Below are 22,941 nucleotides of genomic sequence, written 5' to 3'. Positions count from 1 at the left end.
GAATGGATGAGGAAAAGGTGGTACATTTACACAATGGAGTTCTACACAGCAGAAAAAAATGACATCTTGAAATTTGAAAGCAAATGGATGGATCTAGAAAACATCATTTTGAGTGAGGTAACCCAGACACAGAAAGACAATTATCACCTGTACTCACTCGTAAGTGGTTTTTAAACAAAAAGCAAAGAAAACCAGCTTACAAATCATAATCCCAGAAAACCTAGACAACAATGAGGACACTAAGACATGCATGGATCTAATCTACATGGGAAGTAGAAAAAGACAAGATCTCCTGAGTAATTTGGGAGCATGGGGACCATGGGAGAGGGTAGAAAGGAGAGGAGTGGAAAGGAGGGGAGAAAAATACATAGCTCAATAAAATCAATAAAAAAAATTTTTTAAAAAAAGAATCACCGCTGAGCAGACATGCAGGCTGATGCTTGGACTTCAGGGGAAAAGGAAGGATTCAGATCTTATAATTCGCCATTGGTTCTGTAGTTTCTTAGCAAGATGAGAAATTCTTGGAGACTTTCCAAACAAAACAAACCATTATCCTGTAATTTACATAGTAATTGTATTCCTGGAAATTTGAACGTGTGTTTAAATTGTAAAATGAAAGAACACAGTCTCTTGGTTGGAGTTAGTCAAGGTTCAGGTGGTTATAAATAAGGCTATTATCGTGCTGAACCCTGGGGAGTCTAGGGGTTTGGGGAAAGTTAATCATAAAGGATTTTGTTGTTCTTGCCAGGACAAATTTCAGAACCCTAGTACCCTCCCTTCCAAAGTCCCTCAGTTCCATAAATGGATCTCAGTTACTGTGACAAAACAAAATTCATTGGTTCAGCAGGTGTAGTGATAGACACCTATAATTCCAACTCTTGGGAAGCCGAAGAAGGAAGGTGGAGGGTTTAAAGTCGGCCTGGACTACACAGTAAACTTTGTTCCACAATTAAACAAATAAAATCCCTGGGACCGGAGAGATGGCACAGCTTTTAGGTGGGTTGACTACCCTTGCGAAGGACTAGCATCAGGTGACTCCTCTGTAATTACACCTTGCAGGATCCAGCGCCCTTGTTTGACCTCTGGGGGTGCCTGCACAGAAGTGTGCATGGCCGAGAAGATGCACAAACATGCACAAACAATAAAAGTAAATCTTGCTTTTGTTTTTTGAGACAGGGTTTCTCTGTGTAGCCCTGATTGTCCTGGAACTCACTCTGTAGACCAGGCTGGCCTCTGACTCACAGAGATCTGCCTGCTTCTGCCTCCCCAGTGCTGGGATTAAAGGTGTGAGCCACCACCACCATGGCATAAGTGTAAATCTTAAAACAATGACAAAACCCCAAGCCTGTGGTGCTCAGACGTTCAGCATCATCTCTGCTACCCAGCCAGTTCAAGGCTGTCTTGGCTACATGAAATGCTATACATTTTTAAAGAATGAGCTGGGGGTATAGTTCAATGTTAGGACACTTGCCTGTTGTATGCAGAGCCCCAAGTTTTCAAACCTTAGTACTAAACAAAACAAAAACAACCAAAAAAGAAAGAAAAGCAACAACAACAACAACAAAAAAAGACAAATATACAATCCTGACGAAATACTTTCTTTTTCAACAGAAACCTGTTTCCTTCCAATCTTGTGGTTGCAGCATTCTCTACGGTAAGGTTTGCTACTTTGTCAAGTACATGAAACTTTGATTGAAGAACTGTATAAATTAATGCCCAGAATGTGATAATGTCGAGTAAGGATGGATCCTACTGTAAACCATCCCCAAACCCTTCAGGAATGAGTCTTATTTGGAGAAATGGCCCTGAAATCATGATCAGGCCTCAACGAGGGAAGGAGAGCATTACACACACACACACACACACACAAAATGGACAATCTGTAATAGAGTCAAACAGTGTGGTCGTGAAGGGAGGGGGCTTCCCTGTGAAATCTGGAGAGGAGTCTCATTAATAGCGAGAATAAAAGAGATGGGAATGCCATGAGGATGAGTGGGGAGGCCAGAGGAACCTCTTCACAGACATTCCAGAACGATCGAAAGGGATCTTGTTATAAGTAAACATTAGGGTTGGTTTCTATAGAAGGATACTTGGAACAAGATTAAGAAACGACAAAACTCTAAAATGTAGAAAGGGGGCTTCAAAACCCCCTACAGTCTTTAGAAAATGCCCCCAAACCATTGTTTGGAGATTGTCCTAAACATTGTAGAATTTTTAGAAATAGTATTTTTGTTCTGCTGAACATGTTCCAGAAAAAAAGAAGAAGTAGGAGGAAAGCCTCCCACAGTCACTACCTAGAATAACTTTTCACTGACATTTAGGTGTATATTCTTCAGGTTAGTTAGTTAGTTAGTTAATTAGTTGTTAGTTAGTTAGTTGTTAATTCTGTGTTTGAATGTTCTTCTGCATGTATATCTGTGCACCACATGCATGCCTGGTGCCCTCAGAAGGCCAGAAGAGGACATCCCTTGGAGTTATGGACAGTTGTGAGCACCCGTGTGGGTGCTGGGAATTGAATCCGGGTCCTCTGGAAGAGCAGCCAGTGTTGTACCTTTTCTCTAACCCCTGTGAATGCAGATTTTAAACATAATTATGCACATATATGGCTCCCACGTATACATGCACAGATAAGCTTTATGACGCACCCTTTCTATGGCAGCCTAGGACGAACCTTTTCCCTCTCGCCGAGAAGTTGGTGGCTGTAAGAATATAGCACACATTTCTGCCTGTGCCCTGTAGGATGTACAGGTTGTTTGTAGATTTCCCCCTTTTTTAAGCAGTGTGGAAAAGAAGGACCTCGAGCCATTGTTCACACAGAAAATGAGTAGATAGGCCCAGGCATTTTGATCTGATTGCTTTTTATGAGAAAAAAAAATGCTCTTTTTATTTCTTCGTTTTTGTTTTGCATATTTTTTTACACAGAGGAAAACTACCTATTTTGAGTTTTTAATCTGCATGTGAGCACGGGGTGAACTGTATATATAATGTGAGGTAGAGAGAACAGTAGCTACATAGAGCTTTTGGTGCTTGTCACAAAAAGGATGGGGTGGGGTTGGTTTCCCTGCCCCACCCCCCATCACGAGACAGCTACATACACCTGCCTCTCCGAAACTTTGATAAAGCTGAGAGAATGGGCACAAGCAGGCGCTTGGGTCTGTGCTGTCTGGACATCTGACCGCTCTGGAGCCGCACGACCTCAGTAGCTGTGATGAGACCTGCGCTCCCCCGCGCAGTAATGGGGACAGAGATGTGGTGCACACCCTGCACAGGTGTGTCTGCTCAGCCAACAGTAGGCCAGGGCCCGGGAGACTTGGCCAGCAGACTCTGTCTTGCCTCACGCCCCTTCCTCTGGAGGTGACAGCTCACCCCAGGTTAGAAACAGATGCCAAAGAGCAGCCACGCGTGAGCCATTCTGGAACACAGTGGATAAATGAAATGAATGAATGAAAAAACGTGATGGACTTTAGCTTTCTGGAATGTGTGCCAAACCTCAAATAATCTGAGCATGAGCTGTTAGAGTGCCGAACTATCAGCAGGAAACTGTGCACCTCTTCTTTAACCTTTTACCCAAGGAACAGGTGGGAATTCTATTTCCTTGGGTCGCTAACTCACCCAAAAGCTTCTTAGGGTGGGCTGCCTTAGCGTTAATGGGACTTTTGTGCAGGTTTCAGAGGTCAGTGTCGGGCCAGCCAAGTGCAGCCTGACCAGCACATTCACAGGATAGCAGTAGAATAAGACCTCACTATGCCCTCGGTGCCTCTAGACTCGTTCACTGACGATGGGTTCTCTTCCTCTCTATCAGTCTGCAACCAGTTACAAAATGGTGACCCATAACACCAGCTCGGGGAACGTGACCTACGAGAAGGTAAGAATCTCCAGAAGATCGCAAAGGGGTGTGCAAAGCAAATCAGCTTCCTTAATGAAGGATGTCCACCATACGTCTTTTACTTCCTGGGGTTGGAAATTGGGGGTTCTGAATGGGATATTTAAAGCCTCCAGGTTAGGTTTGCTCCTTACCACCACGGCCCAATGCCAGAGTCTGGAGCACAGGAATCTTCAGAGGTCTGTAAGCTCTTTCCGAACAACACTCCTCCTTTCCTAACGTGTACACACAGAGCTTGGGAAAAAACTAACACGATATAAGGGAGAAATAAAAATAACACAATAGGGCTGGAGAGATAGCTCAGCGGTTAAGCACACTGACTGCTCTTCCAGAGGATCCAAGTTCAATTCCAAGCAACCACATGGTGGCTCACAACCATCTGTAATAAGATCTGGTGCCCTCTTCTGGCCTACAGGCAGGATACTGTATAAATAAATAAATCTTTAAAAAAAATAGCATAATAACCCAATACATATTTTACCATGTAAATGGACAATTTAGAAGATATAGCAAAGTTTTTGTGTATTTTCATCTACTTGGAATTAATAAATTTGGATTTAAAAAGCAGTGGGGCCTGGTACTGATAGGGCACTGTCCCCAGCACTTATGAGGCTGAGGCAAGAGAATCACTGTGAGTTCCAGGATAGCCTAGGCTATACAGAAAGATTCTGTCTCAGACATAAAATTAATTATTAAAAAAAAAAGCTTGGTGGCATGTGGAAATAAGGCAAGAGGATCCGGAGCCCAGGGTGAAGACCAGCCAGTGCAGCATGGTAAAACCCCATCACTATAAATACAATAAAGTTTCTCTGCTGTAGGTCCTAAAATCTCAGCACTAAGGAGACTGAGACGGGTGTTTCAAGTCAGCCTGGACTACATAGTCGAAGGGCCCATCTCAGAATAACAAAAGTCACAAATAAACAAAAGCAGTAAGGCAGAATCTCGCCTAATAGTGTTAGTACTTTTTTTTACATCTTTTGAAAATAGATGCTAAGCCAATACTCTCCCATCTATCATGTGTACGGTAACCCAGAATGCCACAGCTGCTCCTGCAGGTGGACATGTTGTGCCAGGGATTTGGATTTTGATACTTTATCTTGTCAACACACCTTTCTAAAGTGGAAAATGACACTTGGTAAAGTTAAAACAAAATGGTGTCTTTCCTGAATTTACATCAACTTGGTCTCTTTGGAAAGTTCAAGGTCTTTGTGTATGTCTGTGTGAGGGTGTCAGAACCTGGAGTTACAGACAGTTGTGAGCTGCCATGTGGGTGCTGGGAATTGAACCTGGGTCCTCTGGAAGAGCAGTCAGTGCTCTTAACCACTGAGCCATCTCTCCAGGCCCGTAGGTAAAATTTTTATTTGTTGGTTTTGTGTATCCTCGACTGTATGTCCCATTGTTTTCTGCTCCCTGATTTTGACTCGCTAAAGGTTAAGAGGAAATATAAGTGTTTGATTGTTCAACACACAGTGCCCCAGACCCCAAGCAGACCCACTCCAAAGTGACCCATCTGTTGTCGAACATAAATCTGTCTCTTCTGATCTGCAGGTCCCCATTGTCACCGACATTGAAGGAATGAACATTTTAGGACTGGTCCTTTTTGCCCTGGTGTTAGGAGTGGCTCTCAAGAAGCTAGGCCCCGAGGGAGAAGAGCTCATCCGCTTCTTCAATTCCTTCAATGAGGCAACAATGGTGCTGGTGTCCTGGATTATGTGGTGAGTGTCACTCTGCCGTCTCTCTTCCTCTGTCCCCCTCGCATCTAGGAAAGATTTGATACTCTAGGTTACCTTGTGGGACTCCTGGCCTCATGCCCAGTGTGCAGTTAATGAAATACAAACCAGCCATGGTACAAGGTGTGATGATGGGACCCATGTGAGATGGCTCAGTGGCTAAGAGTAAGCCTGAAAACCTGAGTTTGATCTTTGGAACCCACAGTGGGAGGAGAAAACAAATGCCTAAAAGTTGTTGTCCAACCTCCATATGTACCCAGACATCCCATACACACACACACACACACACACACACACACGTACACACACACACACGTACACACACACACACGCGCGCGCGCGCACACACACACATGCATTGACCATGATGATGACGTTTTAAATCTTTTAAAAAGTGATGCTGGTGCAATCATCTCTCCTCTTGTCTGGATCTCCTAGAGATTTGGTGTGCCCATTGTTACCGTGTGGTGTCCACACTGACTCCTTGACTCCGATCACCACCGTCCATGTTTGGGTTCCCATGTTGGCATGTATGTTTGCCATGTCCTGCCTGTGGTCTGCTGAATAAAAGAAGGTTCTTGTATCTTCCAATGATAAACGTTAAGATTTGAAGAAGCTTGCCAGTGTGACCTTTTACACCAAAGAGGACAAACGCTTCTCACCCTGCTTGGGTAAAACTTGAAGCGGCCATTTGTGAAAGCTTCTAATTTATAAGTGCTCCTCTGTGTCATCTTAATGGAAGGACGATCGCTCGATAGAGATCATTAGCTTGATTCCTGCTGAAAGATAATGATTTGACCATCTCCTTCAAAACAGCTTCCCTGAAACCAGCCAGTCCCAGACCTCATGTCTTCAAAGCTTTTCTGGCACTTCACCTGTCTTAAACACCATGACATCAACAGCGTGGAGAGAAGGGGGTTTATTTTAGCTTACAGTTCCCCATCCCAGTCCGTCATGGGAGGAAGTCGGGGCAGGAACCTGGGGGCAGGAGCTAATGCAGAGGTCATGGAGGGGTGCTGCTTACTGGCTTGTCCTCACGGCTTGCTTAGCCTGCTTTCTTACAGCACCCAGGACCACCCGTCCTGGGGTGGCTCTGCCTAAGGTCATCTGGGCCCTCCCCCATCAACTATCAATCGAGAAAATACCCTACGCCACAGGCCAATCAAGTGGGGGCATTTTCTCCATTGCCGTTCCCTCCTCCCAAGTGACTTAGCTAGCCTGTGGCAAGCTGACCTTAAAAATTCGCTAGCACATCCGCTGAGCAGACCTCAGAATTTTAACCTCCATCCATTAGTTGTTAAAAACTACTTTATGCTTTCATGCACGAAGTATTTCTTTTATTGTCGACCGCTAACAATCCCAGCGCTATTCTCTCTGATGACTTAGGTTCCAACTGGACTGGATTTAGGAGAAATTTGAAACTGACAGGCCTAATCCGGACCCCATCAATGGTGTTTCTCTTGCTCAGTGTAAAAATGACACAGTATAACTCTCTCTGCAAGCGTGCCTCTTCACTTGGTTGCCATCATTCTGAGGAGAGAACTGTGGTTTGGTTTAATTCGGTTCGGTTTTTTGAAGTAGGGTCTTATGTAGCCCAGGTTGGCCTTGAACTTGCTGTGCAGCCAAGGCTGATCTAGAGCTCCCGATCCCCATGTCTGAATCTCCCAAGTACTGGCAGACCTACGTTAGCACACCCACGTAAGTGCCCTTACTCCTGAAAACAGAGTGTCTGAACTGTTAGAGAACGGACGGGTCTGCAAGCAGGCAGGGCACAAAAGGGAAAGCTGGCATGGGCAGTCATATCCTAAGGGTGCCCACCCAGTTGAAAATCAAGTAATAGCAAGTTGGCTTTGCCAGGAATTGATGAGGATGAGATTAAGGTTCTTAACCCTGGTGCTTTTGCCATCTTGACTGGCCTTCAAAGTCATGACCATGTCTTCCTGACAACTCCAAAAGTACCCTAAGAGAAAAGAAATCCCCCCTGGGTGGCCACTGGGGCAGGAGTAGGGTAGATGACTCCCCTCTAGACTGTTGGTGGGAACGAGGATTGGCACACACTTCAGAGAACAATACAGCACCATTGACTATTGAAAATGTGCACACCTTCAAGTCAGCAGGGCCCCCACTTGATATCTTGACTAGAGAACACAGGCATATGGGCACCGGCAGGTATGTTTCCAAAGATAAGAACCTAGGAAGAAACCACGGCACTTCCATTTTGAGAAAATACTAAAAAACAAGGCCATGAGCTATGCACACTTGTAATCCCAGCCAGTGACTTGTGGAGGTAAGAGGACCAGGAGTTCAAGGACAACCTTGACTACACATGACTCTGCCTCAAACCCCTTCCTTTGAAGAAAGAAAGCATGGTGAAGGTTAGGAGCAATGCAAATGTCTATCAGTAGCAAGCAGGTGGATAAACAAGATGTGGTATCTGTAACATGGAGTGGTGTAAAAATGATCCTCCGGTGTACACTACAGAATGGAGGCACCTTTAAGGCATTAGGCTAATGAAACAGGTCGTCACGGAAGGACGAAAATGTGTGTTCTGCTTTTGTGTACCAGAGGCCAACTGGGGTGGAGGGCCTGGGAGCTGCAATCCAACGAGAACAGAGCTTCACTCAGGAACGATGGAAACACCCTTGGTCTGGGTGGTGATGGCTGCCCCACAATTCCAATGTCCTTAGTGACGATCAACTCTACACAGTGGCTCATCTAAACGCTAAATTTTGTGTGTATTTCGTCGCAAGCAAAGGTAGCTTTCTAAATACTGATATGAAAATATCTTGGTAGCATAATGTGGAGTGCTTGTCTAGGAGAGGCTGGCTGGAGGCGGCCGCCAAAGAGCAGTGTGCCTGTCCTCTGGAGGATGAACTGTTATTGAAGATGAGACTTAAAATTCCTAACACCGCGTAGAATGTCTCTAGAAAGAAAACTCAAGAAGCCAGTCACACTGGCCGTCTCCACTGGGCGCTCAGGGGCTGACAGGAGAGGCTCACGCTACTCACCCTTTGTGCCCCTGGAAATCTGAACTAGGAGGCATTATTAAGTAAAAATTAAAATGTATAAATTAAAGCGATTGTAGGACTATTACTGAATTGATGCTAAATTTACAGAACTGATTTTTGTTCTTTGTAGTTTCTATAATTTATTCCTTTTCTCACTTGAAAAAAGATCCTTGTTCTGGCAGTGTTCCCAGAACCTCATTGTTAATGACTTTTTCCCACAGAATCATGTCTGCTAAACCAAAAAGAATGTAGACTGTCCCAGAAGCCCCGGGCTATGTTCCATTGTATCACGGCAGTTTTGCAGAATTCACGTCTTTCTGAGTTCTCAGAACAGGTCTGAGCGAAGCTGAAAGTCAAGTTTGTAGTCTCAGGGACTTTAGTTGCCGGGTAGTTGGTAGCAATCCATCGGTCAGGAACATATGTAGAGCCAGGTATAATGGCACATGCCTGTAAACTCAGCACTCAGGAAGTTGAGGCAGGGGGATTTCATGCTCCAGGCTAATCTGGATTATGTAGTGAGACCTTGTCTAAAAGGAAGGAAAGGGGAAGAAGGAGAGGAGAGAAGAAAAACTCAAAGAAAGTAAGTGTGCATAGATCAAAGAAAAGCGGTCTACGTGTGCAGATGCACTCAGTTGCCAGACCTTCATTTCAATCAGTCACGCAATCTATTTTTTTTTTTAAAAAAAAAAGGTCATCTCCATCTTTTCCTGTTTTTAGAATAACTCTATGCAGTGATGAAAATAACCAGTTGAAAGTTCCTTTTTTGGGTGACCCAGCATCTCCCAGCCCCTCCTCAGCACCTCGCCAAAGACCCAGCATCTCCCAGCCCCTCATCAGCAACTCCCTCAAAGCCCAACATTTCCCAGCCCCTTCTCAGCACCTCGCTCAAAGCCCAGCATCTCCCAGCCCCTCCTCAGAACTTCGCCCAAGACCCAGCATCTCCCAGCCCCTCCTCAGCACCTCCCTGATGAGTGTCTGTGCTTGTGACCTAGGTACGTACCGATAGGCATCACGTTCCTGATTGGAAGCAAGATTGTGGAAATGAAGGACATCGTCATGCTTGTGACCAGCCTTGGGAAATACATCTTCGCATCTATCCTGGGCCATGTTATTCATGGAGGAATTGTTCTGCCTCTTGTCTATTTTGCTTTTACACGAAAAAACCCTTACAGATTCCTCCTGGGCCTCCTCACACCGTTTGCTACAGCTTTCGCCACCTGTTCCAGGTGAGTGAGCTCGGGAACATCCTTGGCTACTCAACCCTATGGGAGTGGAGTCAGGTGAGCCCGGTGGCTCTCTTTGGGACATTTGATGTTCTGTTCCGCCTGTCCACCATGGGGTGGTTTGCGAGTCAGGCAAGGGGCTGGAGATTGAAACACGCACACAGAGACAGAGACACAGGTCATCCTTGAAACAAGAATGCCCCCTTTATTGTGTTCCAGGGCAGCTTACATAGGGCTCTCCTTGACTAATGGCCATGCCCCAGCTCTTGGGATTTTCAGCTGCAAGCCCACCAGAAACCACTCCCCTGCCATCAGGAACTCATGAGGGTCTTGTGCCCAGAGCAGCTGCAAGCACAGGAAAACAAACCATTTACTCCGGGCAGGCAAGGGGGTCACAGAAAACTCAGGGTCTGAGGGTCTGCAGTCCCCAACAATTTTATACTGAGGCAAGATGTGGCTCTTGGCTGAATCTACGTGAATAATGGAATAAGTGGACCCTGGAAGTCATGTCTGAATCTAGTGGGGCTTGGCAAAGCCTTTGGCTACACTGGAGACTTTGAAAGAAGTCTTAATTCAAGGGAAGAGAAGCTTGCTAGGATGCTGTCCATGGCCTGCTCCCGGCTCTGAGATACGTGGTTTTCACCTGGCCGGGAAGGACTACTTTCATGCTGAATTGTTTTGTTCACTTCTAGCTCGGCTACCCTGCCGTCTATGATAAAGTGCATTGAAGAAAACAATGGTGTAGACAAGAGGATCAGCAGGTTCATTCTCCCCATTGGGGCCACTGTGAACATGGACGGAGCAGCCATCTTCCAGTGCGTGGCCGCCGTCTTCATTGCCCAGCTCAACAACGTGGACCTGAACGCGGGACAGATCTTCACCATTCTGTGAGCATGTTATTCTTTCCTGTATCTCTAGGCCTGACTTAAAACTTCAGTTTTTTTTAAAAAAAAAAAAATGTTTTATTGTTTGGTTGGTTTGTTTATTGTGATTTCCTTTGAAAAGCCAGTCTCACCATTATTCAGTGTCTCATTGGTAAGACAGAGAGAATTCATCACCATCATCCCTTGTATCTTGGGATTTAGTTGTCTTACCGCTGGGACAGAATACCCGACAGAAAGCAACTTAAGGCAAAAAGCTATGTTTTGGCTTACGGTTTGAACGGACACAGTCCGTCGCCATTGTGGAAAAGGAATGGACGTATGAGTTAGTGAGTGTAAGACTGTTTGCTCACAACTGAGTGGATCAGGGAGAGATGTGTACTGGCATTCAGTTGCCATTCTCCTTCTTCCTTTTCCATGCAGTCCAGGCCTCTAGCCTATGGATGGTGCTCCCCAACTTTAGGATGAGTCTTCCCACCCCACTTAACCCTGTCTCGAAATGCCCCCACAAACACACCCAGAAGTGTGCCCCACTAAGGCCCCAGGTGTTTCCCAATTTAAGCAAACTGTCCAAATCAGCTGACCAAGGGCCTTTTTTTTCCCCCCGCAAATAATGGATGGTTGAGTAGTTAGCTTTTTGAATTGCTATGACAAAGTATTTGTCAGAAATAACTTAAAAGATGAAAGGCTTACTGGGGCTCATGGCTTAGAGGGATTTTATTTTAGTCCATCGTGAGAGAGAAGAATGATGTTGTGTTCACACAGTGACAGGCAGGACCTGAGGCAGATATAGCCTTCAGGGCCCACCCGCCCCAGTGAACTACTTTGGCCAGCCAAGCCCCACCTTCAAAGACTCCATAGCCTGCAAAGTACAGCGGCCAACTGAGAAACAAGTCTTAAAACATGAGCCTGCAGGGACATTTCAGATCCAAACTTGTGTCTTGTCTATAGTTTGTATACATTTTCCTCTATACTTTAAATCATTTCTAGACTACTTCTATACTTAATATGATGTAAGTGCTATGTGAGTGGTTGTTACACTGTATCATTAAGACAATAAGAAGAAAATGGCCTGTAGATATTGAGTAGCGACTGTTTGTTTTCACTGTGTGTGATCTGTGGTTGGTTTAATTTGTGAACACAGAACCTGAAGAGGAGAGGTCTGAGTGTACTTGAAGACTGTTTCATCCCCTAAGCCCCTAGAGCAGTGGTTCCCAACCTGGGGGTCACAGCCCTCTCACAGGAGCCAATTATCCAATATCCTGTGTATCAGATATTTACACTGTGATTCCTGACAGTAGCAAAATTACAGTCGAAGTAGTAACGAAAATAATTTCATGGCTGGGGGTCCCCACTACATGAGGAACTGTGTGAAAGGGTTTACAGCGTTAGAAAGGCTGAGAAGCACTGCCCCAGAGCGTGTGGGTGTTTTCTGTAAGTCCTGGCTGCAATGCTCTGTGGTCATGGCTGACTTTGCTTTGCCGTCCTCTAGAGTGACTGCCACGGCCTCCAGTGTCGGAGCAGCGGGTGTGCCGGCTGGAGGGGTCCTCACCATTGCCATTATCCTGGAGGCCATTGGACTGTCCACAGAATACCTCTCTCTGATCCTCGCTGTGGACTGGATTGTGTAAGTAGCTGATACCAAGGACCCTGGAGTAAAGAAAGTCTCTTGAGGCCCCTGGGAACTTGATGCTCCACTGGGCCCGGAATGTGCAGAGAAACTTAAAACCATCCTTGCTGGGGAAAGAGTCTATAGTTAAGCTGGCAAAACCAGATTTAGAACTCTAAGAAGTCAACAGCTGCCAGGAGGTGGTGGCGCATGCCTTTAATCCCAGCACTTGGGAGGCAGAGGCAGGTGGATCTCTGTGAGTTCGAGGCCAGCCTGGTCTACAGAGCAAGTTCGGGACAGGCTCCAAAGCTACACAGAGAAACCCTATCTCAAAAAAAAAGAAAAATAAGGTCAGCAGTATAATAGTCAAGAGCCCGTGGACATCCATGAATGGCGTGAGACACAATCATCAGAACTTGCTTGTAGCATTAAGTAGGTACAGGAACTATGCAGGTGATGGCAGATAGAATAATAACTGATTGGCGCAGTGGCTGGCCTTGGCCTTGGCAAACATCCAAAGAATGGTTTCTATGCAAGGAGAGCATGCAAACACCTTATGCTTGAACTCAGGAGATGTTAGGTAAGCAGATGACCAGGCTGCTGTCCCTGGGGTTCCGTGCAGACACAAGAGTTTCTAGATATTGATTGCTTGAGCCTTGTGATACCTTTTGTAGGTATAAATCTACTGTCCTATAGGAAAGCTGGCTGAGGTAGTGATGCAGAAAGCACAGATCACAGGGGAAACCACTGGGGCCTGAGCCCGGCCCATCTGTGTGTCTGCTCCTGTAACCACACCAGTCGTGGCGAGGGTAAATGAGTCAGCATGTGTGCAGTGCACAGAAGACGGGGCAGGTGGAGCAGCATTCGGTAAACATGTAACAAGGAGGACAGTCCTGCTGGACTGCCACAGCCACGCTGGGTGGAGCTCACTTCAGGTGCCTGGCACTCGGTCTGCGAGGGTACTTGGAAGTGGTAGCCTTTCCAACTTAAAACAGCTCGCTTGCCAAATTCTGACAACTCTTCACGGAAATAGGGTGAAGTGTCCAATAAGTTCTGGACACCTCACCAGAGGAAGCTCCATCCCTGGGCTGGCCAGGACCAGAGCAATAGCAGGGATCATCTGTCTCGTCCTTCCTGCTGCCTCCCGTGCCTGGGGAATGGATCTCAGAGATGCCCAGCAGGGAAGGGAATTGGCACCATGCTGGATGCCCAGCAGAGGCCTGTGGGCACACGGGCCACTCACAGACAGGACTCCAGCCCTCTGGGGCCTTTGGGGAGGATCACCATTTTCCTGTCTTCAAAATGGCCTTCTCTGAGCTCCAGTGACTGGGGTAGATGTTGAGCTAATCTGTGCTACTTAGGCTATGGGGAAGCCAGTGCTGTGTTCTATGACATGCTTGCCCACAGCCATGGAATGCTCTTGCCTACCGAAGCGGGATTGAAGTTCTAGTATACTGAACACCGAGCGGAAGAAACGTGGAACGCAAAACCACGTCTGTTCTCTTCTCCCAATATGCATGCATTGTTCTCTGTAGTGGGACCCGTTGCATGTAACAGAACCGTGTGGGAAGGGACTAGATTGCATTGCTCGGGTCAAGGCCCAGAGCTGTGGAATATGCACAAGGGAGTGTATGCTACCTTCCACTCCTCTTTTCCCGGTATTTTCTACAAGTCTATTACTTTCCTAGGAGTAATTGCTGCTCAAGGAAAGCAGTTTGGAGCAGGTCTGTTAGTGGTGTGCCCGCCAGTAGCACAGCAGCATCCAGCAGGACTCCAGGGGCAGAGATTGCCCCGACGGGGGTGCCGAGGACATAGAGAAAGGACAAACATACAGGAAGGCTGGGATCCATTGTACTAGGCTCTTGGATGGAGAAGCCACAGCACCCAGGAAGTTGAGCATGTTGGACACATTTGATCAGGGAGGCAAGGTTATTGCCAACTGCTGAATTAGGGATGCAGAGTTCATGGTAAACGGCTAACTAAGGAGACAAGTTTAGCTAACCTCAATAGGGACAGTCTCTAAGAGAACAGCCTCCAGGCCATAAAGTGTGTGTGTGTGTGTGTGTGTGTGTGTGTGTGTGTGTGTGTGTGTGTGTGTTGCCCTACGGTGTATGTTTTCTCTCTGTGTGTGGCATGCTACAATGTACATTTTCTGCATGCACACATCCTCACATTGAACAGGGGAAGGCTTTGCCATCCCTTCTGAGGCCCCACGTGGGGAAGGCTTTTCCACTCCCGTGGGTCTGAAGCCCTGGAGTCCTTGCCGTGCCGTGCGCACATCAGACAGTACACATTCACCCTGCACACCTTCCTCAGGCCACCAGCTTGTTACAGTGCCCTCCACTGGTAACGCCGAGTATAACGTCAGTCCTTTCTCCCTGTTTCCACCAGGGACCGCACTACCACTGTGGTGAATGTAGAGGGAGATGCCCTGGGAGCCGGAATCCTCAACCACCTGAATCAGAAGGCAACGAAGAAAGGTGAACAGGAGCTGCAAGAAGTGAAGGTGGAAGCCATTCCCAACTCCAAGTCGGAGGAGGAGACCTCGCCTCTGGTGACACACCAGAACCCGGCAGGCCCCGTGGCCACTGCTCCAGAACTCGAATCCAAAGAGTCGGTGCTGTGATGGTGCTGGCTCTTGGGCCAGCCTGCTAGCTGCCAGCAGCCTGCCCCAGATAGCCTGCCCATCATTTAGACAGGGGCTTAGCCCTCAGACTTTTCGTCTCCCAAGCAACGCGTTGGCCCAATCACCAGTCTGAGGGTGATCCCTCAGCACAGGCCTTGGGCTCCCGGGCCAGGACTGATCACTGAGGACCAGAACATTCTGACGTTTGACTTGATCCATGTCTCAGTAGAGCTGTAGATATACCTTGACTTTATTGGGAAACCCCCTCGAGCTGACAGGCCTGGAGGGAATTCCAGGTTCTTGGAAGCCTAGGGGTAAAGGTCGGGGCAAGGCAGATTTATTCTTCATTGGCTACCTGTGCATCTGGTGCTTTCTGGGCGAACCAGAGGGGTTTATAATTGCCTATCACGCCATATCATCAGCAGTAGGCATTGGAGAAGTTCCGGATTCTTAGACTGGCTGGAATCTCATGAGCCAGCCTTCAGGTTAAAGAATTGTACTCCACCCATGAGGGTGGCTTCTGAGGGACCAGAGGTGCTGCCCGGTGGTGGATTTACTCCAGGTGGTGGTAAGCACAGCCAGGGTCTCAGCTTGAGTAAGCCATTTCAAGTCTGAGGTCAGGGAAGACTAGAAAGCACCCCAATTAGGACAAAACAGAATTGTTCCCATTCGAGACTAGAGGCACTTAACTCCCTCCTTCTGAGATGGGGGTCTCTGCCAGCACCTCCTATTTCCATTCTGATTTGGCAACAGACCCTAAGACCTTTTTTTTTCTGGGAGGGAGGATGTGGTCACTGCATTGCTGACCCATATAGGTCAGTCACTTTACTGCTACAGTTTGACGAAGTCCTCACTAAAACCCCTAGACCAGCAGAATCAAGTACCCCCCCCCCCAATAAACTCACTCACTAGTCAAGGGGGGAACTTTGGTTTCCACAGTCCTGGGTCTGACGTTACCTGCCTCTTACCTACTTCACTCGGATCTGGTAAGGCAGACAGGAAATCTGTGGAAATTACCACTTTGCTTCTTGGAAGTCAAGTACTGCGTCTGTAAGCGCCCTGTTTCACCTGGGAGACCACTTTCTCCATGGAGGCTGCCTCCTGGTCTGAGCGGCTCTCCTGAACAGAACTGTGTTCTCGTCAACTTGCGTTCCGAAGAGTCATGATAACCATCCGCGTGGCCTCTTCCTTGGCGGGCCACCACCTCCCACCACAGTTCTGCCAACCCCATCCAGAGTAGGAGATTAAGTCCCCCGAGTCCTGCTCATCCTCTCGCTTTCCCCGGTGTGTGTATCGCTGGGCCCCACAGACTTGGGACTCTGCTGAGCGAGGGGATGGGGAAGATCCACGAGGAACAGAGCCCCAAGTGAGAAGGCCCAGCTTCTTAAAACAACGGAGCCGCTTCACTCTGCTGTGGAGCCAGGAGCGACCGTGTACTAAGGAGAGAGTGGCCAGACCTCGTTGCCAACACTGTTTTTAATGGGGAATCAATCCCAATGTTTGATTATGAATGAGCATTTGGTATTTTTTAAGTTTCAGTGAATCTTTTTTTTTGAGTATTTACATATATTTTATGTACAGTGTTTGTGTGTGTGCGTTGCGTGGTTTTTAACTCCAAGCGGGTTTGAGTTCAGATAAGGGGGAACTAATACAAATTATGTCTTTGACACCCTGATAGTCCAGTTTCTAAAGAATCTTGTTAAGTAGGGATTGGAGCTGGACAGTGAACTGGCTAGACACTTGGGTCCCAACCTGGACCCCCAATAAAGAGTGCTGTCGTGGTCTGGAGGAAGGTGACAGACATGGGATCTTCCTCTTGGAGGCCAGAAACTGAGTTTTGGCTCCCGGAAGAGTGGTTGGGGTTGAGTCATGAGAAAGCTTCCGCTGTAACCGTTTGAAATGTCTCCTTGCTATTTTTCTAACATGTTCATCTCTCGATGTTTTGTATGTGTGTGACACTTGCCTTAAAACAGCACAGCCATCAAAAATGAGTACCGTATTTTTACTGGCACCTGCCTGCCCTTGAGTCTTGTCTTATATTTCACGGAGCTGTCGCTCTTCTGGGGGATGACCTAGGAGGACGGAATACAGTTTTCCTTTCGCTTTTCAGGCAGCATGAGCCCCTGAGGTAAGGGGGATGCTGAAGCCTCTCTGATAACTGATGTCACTAGTCCTCTGTGGTTGCAACCCGTGACGGTTAGGGCTCTGGCAGAGATGTGCGGGTTTGCCGCAAACCTAACATTAAGTGTCGTCGGAACATCTAGGCTGACAGGAGTTGTTAGCATTCGTGCCAAGCCAAGCATTGAAGCAAGAACACGCCCCAGGCCATACGTTACTGGGCAAGTCCCTATTAGTAAAGTTGCCCATGCCTGCCATAGGGTCACCACCACACCCAGCGTATTTTCTTACATAATCTTGTCTTCGTTTTTTGAAGAAATCTGTTTTTTGTGTTTTGAGTTAGAGAATTACTCTGCGGCCTAAATTGATCTTGAACTGGTGAGATTCTAGCCTAAAGCTTCACAAACACTGGGCTCTCAGGCAGCTAGCATCTTACATCGTCCCGTTTTTAGTGACATCACATTCCTGCACAACGAAGAACTCTATCTAGAAGCTCCAGAGAGGATTATCCTGCAAGCTCACACCAGAAACTGTGGTTTCCAGACTCTGGGGCTCTAGAGAAAGAGACGTCTGTTCTGACCTGGGTCCCCAGCTCTCCATATAGCTTGGAAATTGGCTTTAATTCCAGGTTGAGCATGAAGGATGAGAGAGCTTGCCTAGATCAAAGGCCTGATGGGAGCCGTGACAACAATTTAGACTGCTTCCTGGAGATTTGGGGTGTTCGGAGGTTTGAGATTAGTTCCTGGCGACTCAGCTTCTCAAGGTAGCCAGAGCGAGAGCCGCTGTCCCATTGACTCAAGCCTCCTCTGTCCGGGTAGCTGGGCAGAGGTAGGTCTGTTAGAACACCCCTGCTCAAGGGAAGTTTCTGTTCTCACCATGCATGGCCTAAACCACACAGCCAGGAGCAGCAGAAACTGTCAGGTCTTGACTCTGCCGTTAGCTTCCCTGCAGGGCTAAGCACAGTCACCTCCCAGTGCCTCAGCCTCCTCAGGCTGAAGTGTGGCTCACAGCTGCAGCAGGAACAGGTCAACGTGAAGAGCAGACAAGATACATGAGTGCTAAGTCCTCGGGAAAGCACCGGGTCCAAAGAATGTTCTGTGTGCAAGCTAATCCTCACATCAAACAGTGGCCGAAAATGTCCTCACCAGTCTGTGTCCCTTTGTGCCTGGGCCCGTGTGTGTGTGTGTGTGTGTGTGTGTGTGTGTGTGTGTGTGTGTAGACAAACATATAGTTACCCACGTGGACCTCCTACAACAGATTCCACTCAAGTCTAGCCTGGGAAACAATGAGTTTAGTTAGGGTTCCATACAGAGTCCTGGGCAACTTACAAACAGTTCCACCACTAAAGAAAATAGAAACACCTCCCTTCCCCACAGCTGTTAACTGCCTGTAAATCTTGGATTGGAGCATGGCCTCATGAGTCCTCCCCCACCCCCTGTGATGGAAAATCGATGGGTTCCATCTTGAGCAGGTCCCCCTTCGACAAGCGTAGCTGCTGGCACAATGGCCATGTCACACCTAGAAGACAGTGTTCCACAGCTCCCCACCCCTTTGTCCAGCTCACACTCTCTCCACTCCCTCTTCCCTGATGTTCCCTGAGCCATGGAAATGATACGGTTGTGCCACTGAAGGCTGACCACTCAACAGCCACTTATTCGGATGACTTCCGGGCCTCTGCAGTAACTGTTACCCTTCATAAAAAGAAGCTTCTCTGACTAGAGCTGATAGCGACACTACTCTATAGGCCTAAGCGTAAATGTTCAGAAGGCAGCTTCACGGGTGTGTCACATCCAGTAAGCAAATCAACAGCTGCCACTTGCCCACTAGAGCATACGACCTCCCAGCCTCAGGCTCTGGGCCAGCTATGAGTTCCCTCGTGTAGAATGGGCCGTAAGTCCAATCAGAAAGCAGCTGACTACCTGCATGTCAATCACATCACCACTGAACCATCTTGCCTGGTAAACAGGTGGTATACATGGCACACAGGACCCACAGCTGAGAGGACTGTTAACAGTTCTCCCCCAGGAGCCTGCATTGGACCTTCAAGGGCTGTGGAAGGTAGCGGGTAATGGGGATCCTCATGGTTCCGTCCCAGCTTGATTTCCCAGTGCCTGCACAAAGCCCAGAGTGACTCCAGCCATGGGGTTTTACCACGGGAAGCAAGCAACAGCGGTGACAATAGCCGGTATTGTCAGGAGGTCCTGGGACCTCCCTGACCAACAGTTCCCAGCTTTGGGATTTTCATCTAATAACCTTAAGGTTTCTAGAGGCCTTTTTCAGTGTGCACAAGGGCACCAGCTGTTCGAGGGTTTCTCCCATTCATCTTGTTGTATGTCATTCATGTCTTACCCAACTAGAAAGTTCCCAAGAATTTCCCAGGTGCCCTGGCTGACTGTATGAGTTGATTCCCCCTCCTTGTTCCTTTAGTTTCATACACATCTTCTGGATGCTTTTATAAGAAAAAAAAACTAAACCACAGAGGTTAGTCGCCTATCATCCCTGAAATAAAACAGATTTGCAAAGGGTTACGAAGTCCCACTACCCCTGTGCCAAACAAAAGTCCCTTGGTCTCAGAAGTGGCCAGCTGAGCAGATACTGAAGAGAAACGCCTGCGGGTCAAACACAGCATGCGAAGACGGAAGATGCCGTCGTTTGTAGCAACTGTTTCTTCGGGAGGTCAGTGCTGGGTGCAGAGGTGCGGGTGGGAGACACTACCTCAGCACTCCACAATCCAGCCATCCTCCCTGAGCCGCCCTGACTCTGGGTCATGGTGCAGGATGCCATACCATCTCCCAGCCAGTGAGGACTGACTTAGGTAGTGCCTAGAGCCAGGTGTATTTGTGTGTGTGTGTGTGTGTGTGTGTGTGTGTGTGTGTGTGTGTGTGTGTGTGTGTGTTACGTGTGGTGTGTGTGCTATGCCCCCACAGGCTCCCTAGGTTTGACTCTGTGTGTGTGTCTGTGTGTGTGTGTCTGGTATGTGTGTGTGTGTATGAGTATGTGTGTTATGTGTGGTGTGTGTGCTATGCCCCCACAGGCTCCCTAGGTTTGACTCTGTATGTATGTGGTGTGTGTGTGGGGGCGGGGGTATGTCTTCACAGGCTACGGCAGGTTTGACAGTCTCTGGGCCAAGCTGTGAGTCTCTGCTGTCTCTCTATTGGCCAGGCCTGGCCACAATTTCTGTATCCTCTTAGAGAGAAATGTGCACAGCTTGCTCTGGAAGGACTAACTGCCCTCCCCGGGACAAGCTTAGTGTTGTTGTTTTTAAACTTTTTACTGATTCTTTGTGAATTTCACTTAATGCGTCCCAATTCCACTTATTTCCCCGTCTCTCCATATCCGCTCTCTGCCCTTGCAACCTCCAAACACCAAAAGAAAATAAATAAGACCAAACCCAAAATCTCACCATGGAAACCGCGGTGTGTCTTACAGTATACATCCTTTTGTCCAAATAGCTTTACTGCAAATGGCCATTGCAAAGAGTCACTGGTCTGGTTCGAGGCCTCTGGCTTCTGATACACTGTCAGTATCGGGACCTCACTGGGACTCCTCTCTGATATCCTGTTGTTGCCCTGCGACATGGAGATCCCCCAGCGTTGATTCTGCAGGACGGGCCCCTTGTGCACTCCACCTGGTCATGGATGAGGATGTGGGCCTGGGTGGTTGCTGGCTTTGTCAGCCCGTTGCTCTGCTGCTGCTGCTGCTGCTGCTGCTGCTGCTGCTGCTGCTGCTGCTGCTGCTGCTGCTGCTGCTGCTGCTGCTGCTGCAGAGCTAGCCGCCAGCTCTCCTGTCTGTGGCAGGTAGCAGGGAGCAGGACGTGTTCTCTAGCGCTCACTGGCCAGCTCTTCCTCACCCACGCCACCAGGGACGAGGCCAGCTCACCCAAGTGCACAGCTGACAAGGGAAGGGGCCAGTTTGCCTGCTCTCACGCCCTTGGGGCGATTCTCCTGCCCCTTGCCACCTGGGCCAGCTCCTCTGAGCTACCCAGGCCAGGTGCAGCTGCTCTCCCTGGGGTCGCAGCCCCTGAGGGGCGGAGCCAACTCTCCACATCACCCCAGTCAGGGGTAGGACCCGTTCTCCAGCACCATCAAGGCCAGCCAGCTCTCCCTTGTCCCCCAGGCAGGGGGGGGGGTCAACCCTCCCGGGACATCATCATGGCCTCAGGTGGCAGTGCAGGCAACTCACTGTGAAACTGCTCCTCACCACCCTCGAAACTCCAGTTCTGCCTAGCGCACAAACCATTCCACTTGTCGGTCCCTCTCAGCTCTCCTCCACCCCATACTTGCTCATAGGGGTGCCCACTCTACCCAGCAGGGCCCTCTCCAGTGTCTTATGCCCCTCCTGAGGTGCATGGCAGCAGGGGTGGGAGGTGGGGGGTGGGGAGGGGTGGGGAGGATGGGAAGAGGAAGGGGGGTCCGTGGCGGGGTGTCTCTTAGGTGTCTTCCGCTCCGCTGTACACCGTGTGGCAGTGGTGAGAGCAAAGCTTAGAAATTTTTAAACTGGAGCTTGGAGAGTCCAGAGTTCAATTCCCAGCAACCACATGGAGGCTCACAACCGTCTGTAATGAGATCTGGCGCCCTCTTCTGGCATGCGGGCATACATGGAGGCAGAATGTTGTATACATAATTAATTAATAAATAAATAAATCTTTTTTTAAAAAAAGAAATTTTAAAACTGAACCACTCTATCTTTCATGGCACCAAACGTTTCTCAAGATTTAAAGCTTTCCAGAGTCTCACAAACACAGCGTTTGGCTTTCTGTCTTTTTTTCTTTTTTTCTTAGAAATCCTGGCTCAATACAAATCGTTCCGAATTCATCTTTGGTTCCGTAGGAACCCATGTTTAGCTACTGTTCGATTTAGGTTGCTACTGCCGTGATAAACCCCACGACCAAAAGCAGCTTGGGGAGGAAAGGGTTTATTTCTGTTTACAACTGTAGTCCATCACGAAGGGAAGTTGGGGCAGGAACCCGGAAGCGGAAACCAAACACTGCTTCCTGGCTGGCTCAGCCTGCTTCCATATGCCACCCAGAACCACCTGCCAGGGGTGCACCGCCTCCAGCGGACCAGGACCGCTTCCATCAGTCACTAATCAACAAAATGCCCGATAGACTTGTCGACAGGCAATGCGACAGAAGTATTTTCTCAGCTGAGGATCCCAGATAACTCTAGCTTGCCTTAACTTGAAAGAAAAAAATCAGCCAGCGCAGGTACTAAGTTTTGCAGGAAGTTTTCTTGGAGAGAGGAATATGTCTATTCAGCCCAGAGAGGACATGGACAACAGACCCCAGGGCCATCCGTCTCCCAGGACCAGACTGACACACCTTGTGGTGTAAAACTTTAAGACAATTCTGAGGACAATTCTGAGCCCTCTCAGTCACAGCAGTAGTGCTCCCCTCCCCCCTGGGGACCAAGGACCTAACAGCTACGCATGCATGTGCTCAGATGTTGGGAACTTTCCATCTCCCTGAATAGGGGCAAGATAACCCTTGGGTGTTGACTCAGTGACTGATGTTCTGACTTAGGCCCTGGGAAGGGGGCAAAGTGACCCTCAGAAGTTTCCCTTTACCTCATCTGATCTGGCAACCACTCTCCAGCCAATTATTGGTAATAGCCCTTTTTGAATAAGCCAATCATAATAGTTAATAAACAACCCCCAGACACTCCCCTTTCTTCTGTGGCTTTTTTCTTTAAAACTAGCCTGTACCAGCTATTCGGGGTCTTTCTGCCCTCCTGACTGCTGGAAGACCCTGTCATGACAGAATTAATAAAATCCTCATGCTTTTACATCAGCTGTGGTGTGAGAGATGGTCTCTTGGTGCCACTCCTCCTGGGTGATTGGACTCTAGGGTCCAACAGTGGGAACC

The 22,941-nt window shown here is 48.2% G+C and overlaps 1 protein-coding gene across 1 annotated transcript in view; it reads left to right on the top strand.

Moving 5' to 3' along the window:
• Window positions 1–16,898, top strand: part of Slc1a4 (solute carrier family 1 member 4) — a 30,399-nt gene extending 13,501 nt beyond the window's left edge. The window contains exons 2-8 of the mRNA XM_075944427.1: window positions 1,612–1,654; window positions 3,803–3,865; window positions 5,432–5,598; window positions 9,614–9,847; window positions 10,537–10,731; window positions 12,218–12,352; window positions 14,726–16,898. Of these exons, the coding sequence (XP_075800542.1) occupies window positions 1,612–1,654; window positions 3,803–3,865; window positions 5,432–5,598; window positions 9,614–9,847; window positions 10,537–10,731; window positions 12,218–12,352; window positions 14,726–14,960 (1,072 nt within the window). The 3' untranslated portion in view covers window positions 14,961–16,898. The remainder of the gene's footprint in view (window positions 1–1,611; window positions 1,655–3,802; window positions 3,866–5,431; window positions 5,599–9,613; window positions 9,848–10,536; window positions 10,732–12,217; window positions 12,353–14,725) is intronic.
• The last annotated feature ends 6,043 nt before the right edge of the window (window positions 16,899–22,941 follow it).

Source organism: Microtus pennsylvanicus, chromosome 12 (genome assembly GCF_037038515.1).
Source record: "Microtus pennsylvanicus isolate mMicPen1 chromosome 12, mMicPen1.hap1, whole genome shotgun sequence".
Taxonomy (NCBI): domain Eukaryota; kingdom Metazoa; phylum Chordata; class Mammalia; order Rodentia; family Cricetidae; genus Microtus; species Microtus pennsylvanicus.
Note: the sequence above shows the minus strand (reverse complement) of the source record. Positions and strands in the feature narration are given on the sequence as shown.